General features: G+C 43.8%; 1 protein-coding gene across 1 annotated transcript; it reads left to right on the plus strand.

Moving 5' to 3' along the window:
* The first annotated feature begins 1,261 nt into the window (after positions 1–1,261).
* Positions 1,262–15,261, plus strand: recql4 (RecQ helicase-like 4). The gene is made up of 28 exons (XM_069682052.1): positions 1,262–1,345; positions 1,555–1,588; positions 1,708–1,823; positions 1,897–2,061; positions 2,154–2,311; positions 2,386–3,466; positions 3,546–3,625; positions 3,713–3,812; positions 3,963–4,137; positions 5,067–5,177; positions 5,305–5,472; positions 5,568–5,660; positions 5,750–5,886; positions 6,000–6,083; positions 6,349–6,537; positions 7,039–7,221; positions 7,319–7,492; positions 7,694–7,852; positions 9,989–10,072; positions 11,036–11,173; positions 11,279–11,398; positions 11,482–11,731; positions 11,897–12,026; positions 12,165–12,331; positions 13,269–13,446; positions 13,602–13,770; positions 13,843–13,951; positions 15,026–15,261. The coding sequence occupies exons 1-28, from the start codon at positions 1,262–1,264 to the stop codon at positions 15,145–15,147; spliced, it is 4,758 nt and encodes a 1,585-aa protein (XP_069538153.1). The 3' UTR covers positions 15,148–15,261.
* The last annotated feature ends 1,045 nt before the right edge of the window (positions 15,262–16,306 follow it).

Below are 16,306 nucleotides of genomic sequence, written 5' to 3' on the forward strand. Positions count from 1 at the left end.
ATCACTGGATATAGAAAATAAGGTTTTACAGGAAGAAATCAGTGGAATTATATGCGTTTAAAGCCACATTACAAAATGCTGAAAAATGATTTGTTACAGTCTTAACTGCTCTATGTTAAGTAGGGGTATCACCGTCACGTAAAACCAACAGTGCAACCAGTCCAGTGTGAAATAAACCCCAGTTTGAGCGACAGCAGTCTGCTTAAAACATTTTCTCTGGCCAAGCTAATGCTATATTTACAATAGATTTAAAATAAATTATTATTATTTACAGACTAGAAACAACAATTCTTAATCTCACACAGAACTGCACAAAGAAGCCTGGTTTGAGATTTTTTGTTTTTGTTTTACCCTTTGACATATATATGTAGTGGACAATAACCTCAGCCCAAAGGTGTGTCCAATCACTGTAAAGATCAGATCAAAACCTCGAATGATGTCACTTTTCCAGCAGTGGTAGAAATACTCAGATCTTTTCTTTGTTTGAATTATAACAAACTTAGTAATGTGAAACAAGACAAGGGGCTCCAGCTAATTTATCTAGGCTAAAAAATAGTTTTATCTTTAACAAAAGTAAAAATGTAGAATTCTTTATCCATAGTGTAACTACAGCTGTCGAATTAGCCAAGAATGTAAGAAGTGCAATATTTCCCATAACGTTTTACGAGTGACAATGAAAGTTTGTTACTGTCCCTTTAAGAAGGAGGCGGAATCTGTACGCAGCCTGGAGTGTTGCCTGAAAGGCTCAACCCTCAAATAAACCTCGACAGATGGATACCAAACTCAAGACATACCCTACTATGACAAAGACTTGTGATTTGATCTACATCATTATTATGTTCCTATCAATTAAACATTTTTCCTCATGGTAGATTAAATCCGCCTTAATATGTAAAGCTATGTTTTTTCAGAATGGGGGATGCGGGAAGAAACCTGGCAACATAAGCTGTCATTTTCCGGCGCGGGAAAGTCGTAAACAGACAGAGCGGAAGAAAGCCCTTTAATGACTCTACATATGTAGCTGTTTCGTCTGCTTAATTTGCCATAAACCTTTAGTTGATAAGCAGAAGCTAAGGTTACACACGGTCACTAAAACCCACGAGCGCTAATTAAACTTTTTAAAATGCTAGCTTAACGTTGCGTTTACAGCGTAAGCTAGCTACTGTGCTGTCGCTACCCTTCGCCTGATAGCCATTAAGCTCTTATTTATGTGTGCAGTCAATTAGTAGTAGCCTTAAGTCTGTAAGGGAAGAAGTATCGGATGGATCGTTACAACGACGTAAAGCTTCTGCTGAAAAGCTGGGAGCAGGGGTTTGTCACAGAGAATCAGAGGAAACCAAACAAGGTAAATTTAATGTTAAAATTTAGCAACTTATCGCTTTCAATAACAAAAACAAGACATTTTGTGTGCATGTCATATGTTTTTATTATTATGGTTTTATTATAGTTATGTGTGTCCAGAGGACTTATCACTTTCTGCAACAGACAGTGCTGTTTATAGGTTGCTTCCTTTTTTCTTTATAGTTGAAAATGATAATATTTTGTCATTTCCAGGAGGACATTGATCAAGCTCCAGAGGAGACCAGGAGTGAGTACAGTCGATAATTTGCAAAACTTATTAACAGTAGTATCTGTATCTCATCCATCTGTAACATTATTATTCTGTTTGAAGACAGACGCAGTTACACTGTGTGTTTTTTTTTACAGAGCTGTACAAAGAGTACCGCAGCTTGAAACAAGCCAAAGAAAACAGCAGCAGTGATGCAGCCGGTGGATATGCTGAACAGTCCAGATCTACAGCTGCGGTCAACACAGCCCAGAAGGTAACACATTGTTTTTATGACGTCAGTGTGTTTTGTACAACAAGGTACACGTAGAAAAATAAGATGATGTAAGATGTTTCTATCTGCGCAGGAGTCGGACTGTTGGGGTTCCCATCTGAACCGCGGTACACTTCCTGCATCTTCTCCCAGACTGACGCCTCAGGACAGAGACAATCTGAAGGCCTCCTCCCAATACTATGGTCTAAAGCTTAAAAATAACCTCTCTACACTCGGCAAGGTGATGCACGCTTACTAAGTCTTACATTTTGCTGGGATAATTTTAACAAACTTTTTGGTTTTAGTGCTATTGTCATGATTTTGTTATTCCAGGAGAGACCTCTCTCACTGAAGAAATCTGCCCCTCCTGGTCGGGTGCCTCTTAACTCCCTGAAAGATGGAGCCACTAGACAGACAAACAGCCCCGTTGCTGCTGCTGTTACCCCTGCTAGGACCACTTTCACTGACCTCACCAGCCCTTTCTCACCAAGGTAATTTCATGGAAGTATTTTCTGATTAACTGCACATTATAATTGCATTATTAATATTATGTCCCTGTTCACAGAAGAGTAAAGACATGCCTGGGGTCCCTGGCTTCACCAAGTCTACATCAAGTGGAGCCTGAAGAGCAATTTAAACCATTTGAACCCTTCAAAGAGCCATGTGAAGAACCTGCAAGTGCTGCCAGTAGTTGTAGCAGTAATATTAGTAGCACTAGTAAAGTTGTTAACTCCCAAAATCAAAGTTTACCCCCCACTCCAGTGAGATCTTCTGCTCTGTTGTCATCATTATCTTCTCCACGTAGTGTAGAGACTTCAAGAGGAGATGTAGCCACAGGAAAGTTGAATGAAAACACAGGAGCTGTAGGAGACAAAAAAGAAAGTGTTGAAGCTTTAAGAACTCCACATAAGGGTTTTGGTGTTGCAGGTGTCGGGACTTCACCTGGCTTGAGAGGAAGCCCAAAGCTTCTTGGAGGTTTCAGAGGAGGAGTGGGAGGGAAGCCCTCTCCTGCCAGCAGGCTGAGTTTTGTTGACAGGAAGTGGCTGGAGAGGTGTCAGGTGTTTGGAGAGATGGGGGCCGAGGAGAGACCCGGCGCAGGCAACACGGAGGTAGACCTGGAGAAAAAAGGAGAGAGAGAAATGGAGGGAAAGACACAAGGAGTTGGGAAAGAGGAAATTGATGCAGAGGGAGAAAACGGAGAGGTGATAGACTCAAGAAGAGATATAGGGATTAAGAGCATTACTAGTGACAATATAGTCAGCGATAGTGCAGCAAAACCAGCTCCAAAACACGGTGGAAAAAGCAGAGGAGGAGGAGGGGAAGAAAAAGTGAAAAAGAAGGGAGAAGAACAAACAGAAGGAGGACTGACACCACCTTTAACGCCAGAAGACGACAATGAGAGTCACAAAACCAAAGGTGCAAAGAAGAGAGGGAGGAAGAGGCAGAGAGAGGGTGAGAACACGGAGGCAGAGGCGACAGAGGAGGGAGGAGTGAAGAAGAAGCGTAGGAATGGCAGAAAGAAAGAGGAGGGCTCGGATGTGAAGTCCAGTCCGGTTCAAGAAGGAGGGAAGAAAAGGAGAGCCAAGAAGAAGGGAGGTGAAGATGAAGAGGTGGAAGAAAAGAAAGAAACAAAAGCACCCAAAAAGGTAAGTCAGGTAGTTTGCTTACTGTATGTTTTTAATCTAAAAGTGCAAATGAGTGAAATTTACTGTTTTTCCTCTCAAGGCTCCTCAGGAGAACTTGTTAGGAGAAATAGAGGAGGAGTTTGAAGCCAAGAGGATGTATCGCCAGCCTATCAGAGCCAGGTAAGAGCAAACATAGCGGTAGACTGCAAGACGGCGTTGAAAACTCTAATGTAGTTGATGCACCTAAAACATTCCTTATTCATACAGAAGCACGAAGGGTGCAGAGGGAAACTTCGTGAAGATAAATCTGAAGAAGAAATCTCATGTGAAAGGATACGCACTGAGAGGACTCGGTCTACGCAAACAGGTACGTCGTGTTTGTTTGCGACTATGCTAGAAAGTTTGTGTCTGCATTTGTCTGAGAAATTTAAACCACACATCCAGTTCATCATGCCAACATCATAATACAACAAGTATCCAGAGTTTAATAAATGTGTCTCTTCATTGTGTGTTTTAGTTGTACATGCAGAAGTTCCAGCTGAAAGGCGAGCGCTTCGGTGGAGGTGGTGGATTTTTTGGAAGAGGCAGGGGGGGATTCAGAGGTGGATTCAGAGGCGGGTTCAATCGACAGGGCGACACCTGCTACAAGTGCGGAGGGACCGGACACTGGGCCATCGACTGCAAGGGACGAGGTAACGCAGAGGGATGCACATTCACAGATAAAGCATCGGTTAGTTTGCTATGTTACGGGGAATCTACGCAGGCAATGTATTTGAAGCGTAATCTTGACACGCGTGTGCTGGGACAGAACCGCTCCAATATCATTCTATGCTGCAATCTCCACCAGTTGCGTTTGCTGCGAATGAGGCAGGTGTAAGCAGGCAGGCTGCCCCGTTCGTTTTACGCGTCGAGTCTATTTTTCCCCGCCGCTGCACGTCAGTGAAGCGTAGAAAGCCATTGACTGTCGTGCAAATACATGCCCGCAAACCAAGGCCTCCATGTTAAACGATGTGATCTCTTCATTTTGGTCTCTTTAACTTCGATTTCAGTTTCCTATTAAGTTATTGATAGTCTAGATGAGCAGGCAAGTTTAATCTGAAAGAGCAGTGAATATGTACATTTGTGGGTAAACCAATCCTATTAAATCATTCTCATTTGACTTCTACTTCCTACATAAACACCGAATTTATGCACAATTAAGAAATAAGTCTACAAGTTGGTTGCAAAGTTGTCTTCTTCTGCTGTTTCCGGCAGACTGCCCACTTTTGCTGTAGTCGCAGCCGGATTGCAAAACAGATGCTGCCGTGACGCTTACGTGTCACGCACGTTCGTCTGACGCTACAGGGTCGGTGTAGATTCCCAGTCACTGTTTTATAATTCAGCCGACTTCAGCTCATTTTTCATCAAATTAAAGTAATTCGAACAAGGTCGACTTTTTGTGGTGTCTTATGAGCTAAACTCCTGCGACCACTCTGAGGAGACAGCCTATTTTCCTGAACACATAAGGGCCACACTAGTAGAGATAATTACAGCTTTTGGGAAGAATTTATTGCCCAAGATTATAAATATCACCCCTTAATTATTTCTACTAATAAAAATGCCCCTGGACTCTGTTTCGCAGCCCCTCCCCCTCCTGTTTCTGAGGACCCACCTGCGGAAGAGGAGCCGTTTGAACTGCCCACCCTGGAGGAGGTTGCCAGGGCAACAGGGACGCTGGTATCTCAGCCATTAGGTACACCTGTGGTTGCAGTTTTTCTAATCAGTTTTTGGGGATTTGTTGCTGTGGTAATCAATACAACTTAGCTGCAAATACTGTATTTGTCATGTGTGTTTAAACCGGATGTGTTTGTGTTTTCAAGTTGCATCTCCCAGTGTCAAAGAGGAGCAGCCGCACCAAGAAAAGGAGGCGGACAGTAACAATAAAGACGAGGTGTTGCTGAATGTGATTCGTCCCGACTACGAGCGCCCGGCTCCTCCGCCACCAATGGAGCCACTTTACCCTCCCAAAGAGGACGGGAAAGTCCAGGGTAAACACCAACATGATACTCTGTATAATCAAGTACAGGAGAAAAACACATTATTAGCTTAAACCTTTTGTTTGTGGGGACGTGTGTCTGTATAGAAACACCTGCTGAGGTTTACGCAGCTCTGAGAGACCTCGGCTATCAGTCATTCAGAGGGGGACAAGAAGAAGCCATCATGAGGATCCTGTCAGGTGAGTACACACATAGAAGGACGCGCAGCACGCGTATCTATACACATACAAACTCTGCATCAAGTTTGTCTGTTTGTCTCTCTCTTTAGGTCTCTCCACCCTGGTTGTGTTGTCAACAGGGATGGGTAAATCATTGTGTTATCAGCTCCCGGCCTACATGTACGCTCAGCGATCACAGAGCATCACTCTGGTCGTTTCACCTCTTGTCTCGCTCATGGACGACCAGGTAATCTCTCTTTCTCACACACTTACACGAAGGATATCTTGTCATCTCTCTTACTTTGAACAGTTATTGGTTCAGCTAACAAATATTGTTGTCACCTGTGCGTGTGTTTGTAGTTGTCTGGCCTGCCGGGAAAGCTGAAGGCAGCTTGTATCCACTCCAACATGACGATGAAACAGAGAGAAGCTGCGATAGAAAAGGTAACAGAAACAGAAGGAGTTTCCATGGAAACGGCAGCCCAACTCTTGTATCATAAGCCATACCCATTTACTAACCTTTTTTTTATAACTCCTCAAGATTGGTCTGTAGATTTTATGTAAAAATAATCACAAAATAGTTCCCCTAAAAGGCAGCCTCTTTTATAGCGGCACAGTTGTGCAGTTTAATTTGAAGAGAAATGAGCTAAAATAATGTTCAATTATTTTCAGCCCACAATTTGTGATTGTCTTTGCTCTGTTCCTCCAGGTGAAGTCAGGCCAGGTGTGTGTGTTGCTCCTCTCTCCAGAGGCTCTGGTCGGTGGAGGCGGTTCAGGTTCAGGGTGTCTGCCCTCAGCTCAGGAGCTCCCCCCTGTGGCCTTCGCCTGTATAGACGAAGCTCACTGTGTCTCAGAGTGGTCGCACAACTTCAGACCCTGCTACCTCCGGCTCTGTAAGGTGGGTTAATGATAGAAGTGGTGGTATGTGTGGGTACCTGGACTGCAGATTCTTAAAGGGGGGGTATTATGCTAATTTCAAGCTTCATATTTCACTCTGTGGAGTAGCTTAGCATAATTTAAAGTTAAAGAAAACTCTCTCACACTGGTGCTCTGTGCAGGCCCTCATCCATGCCTGAAATGACTCAGTCAGCTCTGTCCCTTAAAGAAACCCAACCCCTACAAGCCTGATTCTTCTGATTGGCCAGCTCTCCGAAGCCTGCTGAGGCTGCACTTTGTGACGTCACAAACTGTGTGAAACCTGGCGTTCACAGCAGCCTGCAGAAGATTACTCCAACATGCTTTCACCTACAGATTTGAAACTTCACCCACGTTTAGTCTGGACATCCAACATTGTGACATTATATACATGTCTTAAAATGTGAAACAGCATAACACCCCCTCTTGAATCAACCAACCACACACAGTCGCTTAAGTACGTGTAATGTGTGTGTGTTTGTAGGTACTAAGGGAGCGTTTGGGAGTGAAGTGCTTGCTGGGACTCACGGCTACAGCCACCCTGTCCACCGCTTTGGACATTGCGCGACATCTGGACATCACTGATCGAGAAGGCATCGCTGTCCGATCCGCAGCAGTGCCTCCGAATCTCTATCTGTCCGTGTCCATGGACAGGGAGAAGGATCAGGTGTGGCCCTAAACAACAGAAGTCTAAATAGTTTTCTGTGCTCTCAGACTCCATCTGTCTATAAACACTTAAAATTCTCCTGCCTTTATCTTGTCAGGCTTTAGTGTCATTGTTGAAGGGAGATCGTTTTGGTTGTTTGGACTCCGTCATCGTGTACTGCACCAGGAGAGAGGAGACGACTCGCGTGGCGGCGCTGCTCAGGACCTGCCTGCAGGGGGTGCTGTTGAAAGAAAACAAATACATCAGCAGCAGTCAGGCACAAAACAACCCTGTGGGGCAGAAAAAGAAAGAGCTGGGTGAGAGTGGAACATTTATATTGTTCAAATGACTAAAAATGAGAAACAGTGGAAAGAAAGACACATATTAAGACTAGAACTGATATTTTAACTTCACCGGTGTCTTTTTGATTGTTTCTAACTCTTTGTTTCTTCATTTAGCGAGGAAGAAGATCCGTAAACCACTGAAATGGCAGGCGGAGTCGTACCACGCCGGCCTGTCAGCGTCCGAGCGCCGCCGAGTCCAGAACAACTTCATGTGCGGGGAGCTCAGGATCGTGGTGGCCACGGTGGCGTTCGGCATGGGCCTCGATAAATCTGACGTCCGTGGTATCGTCCACTACAACATGCCGAAGGTGTGTAGCGATCGTCTTTATCTAAAGCACAGACTTTGGGCCGGTTTCACAGACAAGGCTTTAATTAAGCCAGGAGTAGGCATTAATGTGTACTAGTTAAACCAGGACATTTAAGTGGCTTTCATGGACGTGGCTTAAGTTTAGCTTAGTTAGTCGGTGACTATGGAGTCCTGGAGTAAGGTAAGTAAGCCTAAAAGTGAACACCAGGGTTAAGCCTCATTAGGTTAAGTATGAGCAATGGTGCTCATAAAAACCCAGAATGGAATTGAAAAAGACAGTGACTGACGTGAGCCTGGAGATAAAACAACGGCAGAGGCAAAGAGAATTTGTTCAAAATACTTTAGTGAGAAGAAGAGCGGTTGGGCTGCAATCTGCAGTAAATTCAACACAACTTAAAATATAACAAGAAAAGTTTAACTTCTTGTGAGATATCTTTATTTTTTTCAGTGTTTTACTTTTCTAATATTTCTATCTTTGTGACATACACTTTAGAATGATATCTGCCTTTATAGACTCTGTGGAAGAAGCTTAAACTGGAGTAATCTAATAGAGAATGCAGAGATCAGAGGAGAGCGATTTAATACTGGTGAATTGTACACCACATGATGACCGTTCGGACAGTTCAGATGAGGACCTGAGCACACATGATAAATATTCCAAAGAAAGTAAATTGGTTCCTGTTTTTGGTAAATATATTCCACTGTCTGTCAATCTTTATTCTTCTTTCATACCAAGGACCAAATGAGTTTATTGCTTCTAATGGAGTATTTTAATTAGAGATAGACCGATATGTTTTTTTCAGGGCCGATACCGATACCGATTGTTAGTAGTCAAGGAGGCCGATAACCGATATTTGGAGCCGATATTCATTTGCAGTAAAAGTGAAAATATTGGCGTCAAAATTTTGAATAATACAAACTCCAACACTTAACTTTGTTTAAATGCCTTTTAAGCATATGTTTATTAAACAAACAAACAGAAAGCGCAGGGAGTTCCCAGGGTCAGCAGCATCTCTTATAAAGTTAACTGAAAATTTAAATAAATAAATAAATAACTTCCTGAAGTTTTATAAAGTAAATAAAACAAAGTTAAATAAAATCAGCAAAGAAATGAGCTTTTTCTCCTCTCCGCCGTGTGTGTGAGCACTCTGCATGCACAGCTTTCGCTGCTGATTGGCTGTTACCCGTGCCATGGCTCTGCGTGTAACCAATCAGTGCTGTGGGTGGGACAATGCTGGAGACAGAGTAGTGACTGCAGACAGAGAGGCGCGGCTGCATCTGAGCCAAAATAACCCAGTTTTAAATTGATCTCTTATCGGCCGTCGGATTAAAAAAAAAGGCCGATGCCGATATGTGTCAAAATGCCGAATATCGGCGCCGATAATCGGGTCTATCCCTAATTTTAATCACCACAAACTATATCTTAAGACGGCCTTGATTTCGTCACTCATTTAATTTTCCGTGCACACTATTTGAATTTAAAAAATACATAAAAAATGCATCTCCTTGTTGGTCATCGCTGGCCTCAGCCATGGGCACATCTGCTTGATCCTGATTTTTCCATTGGAGGATCAGGACAGCAGCGCTGCTTCAGGTATTTGTGCAGCACTCCGATTACACTTATCCACAAGTGCTCGTCTGGCTGGCCTCTGTAGTGCATGTTGGTCTTCATTTAGATATTCCAAACAGTCAACGCTTCTTCACAAACAGGACTAAGCAGAAGTTAAACCTGCCTCTTTGAACGATTAATTAAAGCTTCAATTTAGGCCTAGAGTAGCTCTAACCTTCCCTCTTGCAATCAGCTTAGTTTAATCCAGAACAGGCTAAGTCTATGACTATTTTAAAATAGGTCTGTGCAAGACAGCTCAAACAGGCATTTTAGTCTGGGACTAGGCTTAAGCCTTGTCTGTGAAACTGTCCCTTTGTCATCATCATTATTTTACAACTGAGAAACTCAAACATGTGAGGCAGAGGCAGAGAGAGAGTTGTCGTGTCTTGCTAGAGGTTCAAAGTTCCCATTTTTTATGAAAAAGCTTTTATTCTACCTGATCAAAGTGTCAAGATACCAAAAAGATATTCAGTCATTTAGATAAAAATGCCTTGTTCAGTCTTCTCTTACTGGTAAATGTTTTTGCAGAGCTTTGAGAGCTACGTTCAGGAGATCGGGAGAGCAGGAAGAGACGGAGAACCAGCACACTGTCATCTCTTTCTGGACCCTGAGGTAAGACTGTGACTTTTTGTCTAGTTTTTAGGACGTAAGTTGATTTATTTGCAGTATTTCTGGACTGACGGCCTTAAAGGGATAGTTTTTTTGTTTTAGATTATTTGTATAACTTTTTGTCTGTATTAGATAGGACCAGAGAGCCGGTAAACGTGGGGAGTAGAGAGTGGGGGATGAAATGCACCAAATGATCTGCAGACAGGGAGTCTAGCCTGCGATGTAGCCTCTGTACATGGGGCGCCTGCTCTACCAACTGAGCTAAATCAGCGCCCCACTTCCAGCTTTTTGAAGGTACCTATCAGTAGTAAGTGTACAGTGTACAGTAGATAGCAGCCAGCACGGCTCCTGAAGCCAGCCAGAGTTCCTACACAGAAACTAAGCTGTTTACCGCTGCAGACGGGGCCAACAGTACCACGTACGTTCACCGCTTAAAAGAGTCCTACATGTAAACAAAGCATTACAGTTTACGTGTATGCTGTATTTTTGATTTTGCTTTTATATGGTGGCTAAATTCCTGACCCCGTCTGCAGCGGTGCTTAGTTTAGCTTCAGTGTAGGAACTCCGGCCGGCTTCTCCTAACAGGAGCCGTGCTGACTGTTATCTACTGTACACAGCACACTTACTAGTACCTCATACAACCCCACTTTAAGAAGCCCGAACTGTCCCTTTAATCACAGAATTTAGTTACAGTGATTTAAAGCATTTATCGTAAAACTTCGGCAAATTATAATCTGTGTATTTAAAGGTAGTTTTTTTAACATTTTTTTATTCAGTGTTTTGTACTTGTACTATCCTTTTTTCATGTGTTAATGCACGATTTTGCCACATTCATAACACAACAATGTGGTTGAAATTTTGTAATATACATAAATGCACACAAAAGTGTGGCCTTCTTGCCAGCTACACAGTGTACTTTAAGTATAAATTAATATTGTGTGTGTGTGTGTGTGTGTGTGTGTGTAGGGTGGCGACCTCCATGAGCTGCGTCGTCACATCTACGCAGACACAGTGGATTACTACACAGTGAAAAAACTGGTCCAGAAAGTTTTCCCTCCTTGTAAATGTAAACAGATTCACCAGAGGCAGCAGGAACTTGTTAAGGTAACTCTATCTGAGTGGATGTGTGTGTCGTCCTTATTAGCCTCAGACCAAGGTACTGAAACAACAGAATCACGAACAATAAGTACAAACTGTCTGTGTGTGCAGGAGATTGAAGATTCGGAGCTGCTGGAGTTGATGGACATGTGTGATGAGGAGAGCAGCGTGAACCCTCCCCCTCAGCAGGAGGCCGTACATACAGTCAAACCAGCACTGTCTGCTGCACAGGTATGTCTCCATCTCTCTTCTTTAATCATTCACTCACTGAAAGAGAGTTAACCCTAAAGTCACGGACTGTTTTTTACTGCAAGGAGACACCGCATCCCGACGCGACAGAGGCGCACCTCCAAGACGACAGAGATGAAGGAAAGGAAAAGGAGAGAGCGGAGGAAGCTGGTGGCTCGATGAAGCACGAGGATGTGGAGGTGAAAGGAGGCGGCGATTGGCTGAGGGAGCAGGAAGAGGAGAGCAGCGATTGGCCGAAAGAGCGGGTGTGTCACACGCACGAGAGAGCAATTCCCATCCAGGAAACTGTTGAGGCTCTGGACATCACAGAAGAAGGTGAGTGGAAACGCAAACTAAGTAATGGACATGAATGAATAAATTAAAATAGAAATAGACGATGTCGATGAACAAATGTGGGTCCAGTCTCCTAAAGTATCCAGTAAAAAACACTAATTGGAGATCTAAAAGCATTAAAAATGTCCCTCCTCTTCCTCTCCTCAGGTGTGGAAACGCTGCTCTGCTACCTGGAGCTGCACCCCCAGCGCTTTGTTGAACTCCTCCACTCCACGCTGTCTGTGTGTAAAATCAGCTGTTATGAGGGGCCAAGGCAGCTCCAGAAGATCACCAAAATGTATGAACCGCCTGTCAGGATATAGTTAAAACATGTCGCTGAACAAGCAACATAAACCTGCCAGGCTACATGTGCGTATTATATATTTAGAATGACAAAGATTTTCCTGTTTTTACTGTGTTTTTTCCCCCCCCTCAGTTGCCCTCCGGTTGCCGTGGTGTTGGCCAGAAAGCGGATGGCAGGTGAGCGAGTGGAGTCGTGTGATCAGCTGGAGTTTGATGTGGTGGAGGTCGCAGACACTATGGGATGGCAGCTTCCGCTTGTGAAGAGAGGACTCAGACAGCTGCAGTGGAGCACTGGCAGAGGTTCGTATATGCACTTAAAAACATTTATAGCCTGGGGCTGCTGTGACTCTTCATCTTACATCTCTTGCTAATAAGTCTTTGTCAAATGTGGTTTTACGTTTGTAAGAGTGTGTAAGTTTAAAGTACTGTTTTTGACTGTTCTGTTTTTCTTTGTTAAGCAGTTTTCTCTCTTTATTTTCCTGGATGTTGCTTCATAAGCAACTCTTCCTCTTACATCCTCTCCTGTCTTGGTTAAGACCAATGACTGTATATAAAGATGGACGACTTGTCTCCATCTGCTCTCATTGTACGAAATTGAAGCCAAAATACCCCCTGTGACGGGCGCTACCATCTGGCGATGGTGACGTAATTTGGAGCCAGAGCTGCGCAGTAGAGACCGGCGAGTGGAGCCGCCGTAGCCGCACCCACTAACCAAAACACACACTTAACTTAGTGAAAAAACAAAGATCCCACACGTCGACGTATTTAACAGCAGAACAGCTTCTTGTGTTGGTCTGAAGCAGACGTTCACAGATATGTAAACTTCAGTGACTGTAGTGATTGTTTTAGTTATGTCTCCTCTCGCCGTTCCTCCTCTACTCTGCTAATCAGGAACAGATCGGCTGCAGGAGCCTGATTTGTCAACAGAGCTGTCAATCATCCTTTTTACAGCATCAAATAACTAATTGAAACTAAACTTGTAAATCAGCATGATAATAACTAGCTATAATATCAGAAACCATGTTTGAGAAACATTTATTTGGCGTGTATTTTGTTTTTATAGTTTGACTCATGCCCCATCTGTTAACATGGAGGAGGCGGGCTTTATGACCTATACTGCAGCCAGTCAGCAGGGGGCGCCCGAAATGTTTTGGCTTCACTTTTAGGGAGCTGTCATGTCGTCCATCTTTTTACACGGTCTATGGTTAAGACGTACTGTATTCATCCTATGTTCCAGCTGGTGGACGTAGCGGCATCACTGTCGAATTCTCCTCCGTGTCTTTCTACTTCCGTTCTTTCGGCGACCTCAGCGACGAGGAGATGGACCAAGTCTGCCAGTTTCTCCATAATCGAGTGCAGAACCAAGAGGGGACGCAGCTCTACCAGCTGACCGCCTGCTTCAAGGCCTTCAAAAGGTACCGCTGACGTGTTTTGTTTTCAGACTGCTTAAAGATGATTCATCTTCCTTATATTGTATTTTTGTCTGTATTTTTTTCCTCATATCTGCACCTGTATGTGTGTGTTCTTTATGCATGTGGTCCTAACCTTGTGTCTGTGCGTTGTGTTGCAGTGTCGCATACCCCAGCGTATCGTCCTGTGTCGACGACTTGGATGAGAGCCGCAGTCTCAAGCTGAAAAACCTTCTCTCCGAGTACTTCGACAAGAGACGAGACCGAGCCAGCACACTCGCACTGATGGACACGGAGGAGCTCGACAAGTATAAAGTAAGAAACGGGAGGGTTCTCAGGATGTTCTGCTGAATTTGTACCCTGAATGGTCCTCATATTGTTGTTGTGTTTGTGTGTTTGCAGCTGTTGGACTGGGAGAACCAGATCCGAGCCGACATCAGGAGTTTTCTGTCCCACAGAAGTGATGAGAAATTCTCTGGGAGAGCTGTTGCGAGGATCCTGCACGGCATCGGTGAGAGTTTGAAAACTGATGATGTTCAGACAAGACGAACAGATCAGGTCACATTTATTTCTGTAGCACATGGGGGCGGCTGTGGCTCAGTGGTAGTCGTCTCTCAATGTGAAGGTCAGCGGTTCGATCCCTGACTGCTATAGTCTGCATATCGAAGTGTCCTAGGGTAAGACACTGAACCCCAAATTGTATGAATGTGCATAGATCCTGATTGACGATTGGTATAGCAGCCTCTGCCATCAGTGTGTGAATGTGTGTGTGAAAGGGTGAATGTGACATGTAGTGTAAAAGCAGCTTTGAGGGCCTGAAGACTAGAAAAGTCATTTATTGTTACACCACATATTTTTCAACCTGGGCCCTATTTTTTTTTACAAATGTAGGTGTCGAAATGACTCATAGGAACAAAACCTTTTGGTGCAGTGGTTAGCGCTGTCACCTCACAGCTAGAAGGTTCCTTGTACGAATCCTGGTTCGGACGTAGTGGGCCTTTCCATGCATCCCTCTTGGTACTCGCGCTTCCTCCCACAGTGGACGTGCTCGTTAGACTCAAAAATTGCCCGTTGGTTTGAGTGTGAAAGGTTGTCTGTCTCTATGTGTCAGCTCTGTGATTGACTGGTGATCAGTCCAGGGTGTTACCCCGCCTCTCCCCCAATGACGGCTCCCCCCGCGACCCCGAGCAGGATAAGTGTGTGTGTGTTTAATGGTTGGATGAGAAATATAAAGTGTCCTGAAAAGGAAAGACTCAGGGGAAGTTCAATTACCAAAAATGACCTCTAGAGGGTGCTAAAGGATCAGTGGATAAACAGTTAGCTTGACAGAGGCTGGGTGTGTGTCTGTGATAACCACAATATGTAATGTCTAATACATTTTACTAACAGAAGCCCTTAACCAGATTTCTCATTTATGTCTTCCCCTGTTCTAAACAAGCACGGTGGACCATGTTCACATACTGAATTATCAGAGGAACGTTTCTATAATCTGAGTTTAGCATTCAGACTTGTTTTGAGCTGCAGACCAACATGTGTTCTTCATTAAAGCACTTTAACAACTGCTTCAAACGTGTCTCTGTTTCAGGCAGTCCTTGTTATCCTGCTCAGACGTACGGCAGAGACAGACGCTACTGGAGGAAGTACATCCAGTTTGACTTCAACCAGCTCATCAGGCTGGCCACTCAGGAGATCATTCGCTTCAAGTGACCCTCCCTCCCTTCAATGTGCATGTAAACATACAGCGGTGTGCACATACACAGGTCGGCACACATGCACCGATCACTTACTTACTTTGGAGGTTTGATGTATTCGACCCAAAACACCTGTTTTTATTTCTCAAATCGCTTCATCGTGTCCTCTTTAATCGCTGTTTTCTACAGTGTAAAGTTTATATAAATAATAAGATGTAATAGTAGTTATTTTTGTTTATTGTTATTTAATTTAAATAAACTGTCTATTTTTCTAACTTGGTCTTTAAGTGACATTTTTTTTAAAAGACAAACAGACAAAAAACTCCCATCTTGTTTTCAGTGCGTTTGGTTTGTGAACACCTTGCGCTCAGAGGATATAAAACTCCTGACGCAGTCTTGACCTGATACAAGGAAGTAAAAATAGAAAAGCAAAACAGAGTTTCACCCCCTCATTGTTGCAAATGTCGCTGTTGACTCGAGAAGCTTTAAGCATCTGATAAGAATATAAATATTAACTTGTATTGGCGGGAATGTCCGGGGAATGATTTGTCATCCTCATTATTGAAGTCCGGTGTCGGATTTCCTCAAATGTCCCAACTTTTGTTAAATATTAACACAGCTTCACCCGAGAGCTTCACGTGAACCTTTTGAAGTATAAACATTTAGATGAACAAGTTTTTATTGTGACTCTTTACTTTAAAGAGCAGTTGAGGAATAATAAAACAAATCCTTATTGTATTTGTTACTGATTTAGGTGTGTGGTTTCAGAACAGTCAATTGTTTAGCTTAAAAAAAATAGAGCAGGTTTAAGTCTTCAGTTAAAGAAGTATCCTTATTTAAGTTGTGTGCAGTGGTTAGCGCTGTCACCTCACAGCTAGAAGGTCACTAGTCCAGGTCGAGGTCTCTAGTTTGAATCCTGGTTCGGACAACGTCGGCCCTTCTGTGTGGAGTTTGCTCCCCGTGCGTGCGTGGGTTCCCTCCGGGTACTCCGGCTTCCTCCCACAGTCTAAAGACATTCTCGTTAGGTTCACTGGTGACTCTAAAATTGCCCATGAGTGTGAGCGTGAAAGGTTGTCTGTCTCTGTGCGTCAGCCCTGTGATTGACTGCCGATCAGTCCAGGGTGTACCCCCCCGCCTCTCGTCCAATGACAGCTGAGATTGGCTCCAGCCCCCCC

The sequence above is a fragment of the Semicossyphus pulcher genome, unplaced genomic scaffold (genome assembly GCF_022749685.1).
Source record: "Semicossyphus pulcher isolate SPU_LCO1_2020_fin unplaced genomic scaffold, fSemPul1.0.p SCAF_5, whole genome shotgun sequence".
Lineage (NCBI taxonomy): Eukaryota > Metazoa > Chordata > Actinopteri > Labriformes > Labridae > Semicossyphus > Semicossyphus pulcher.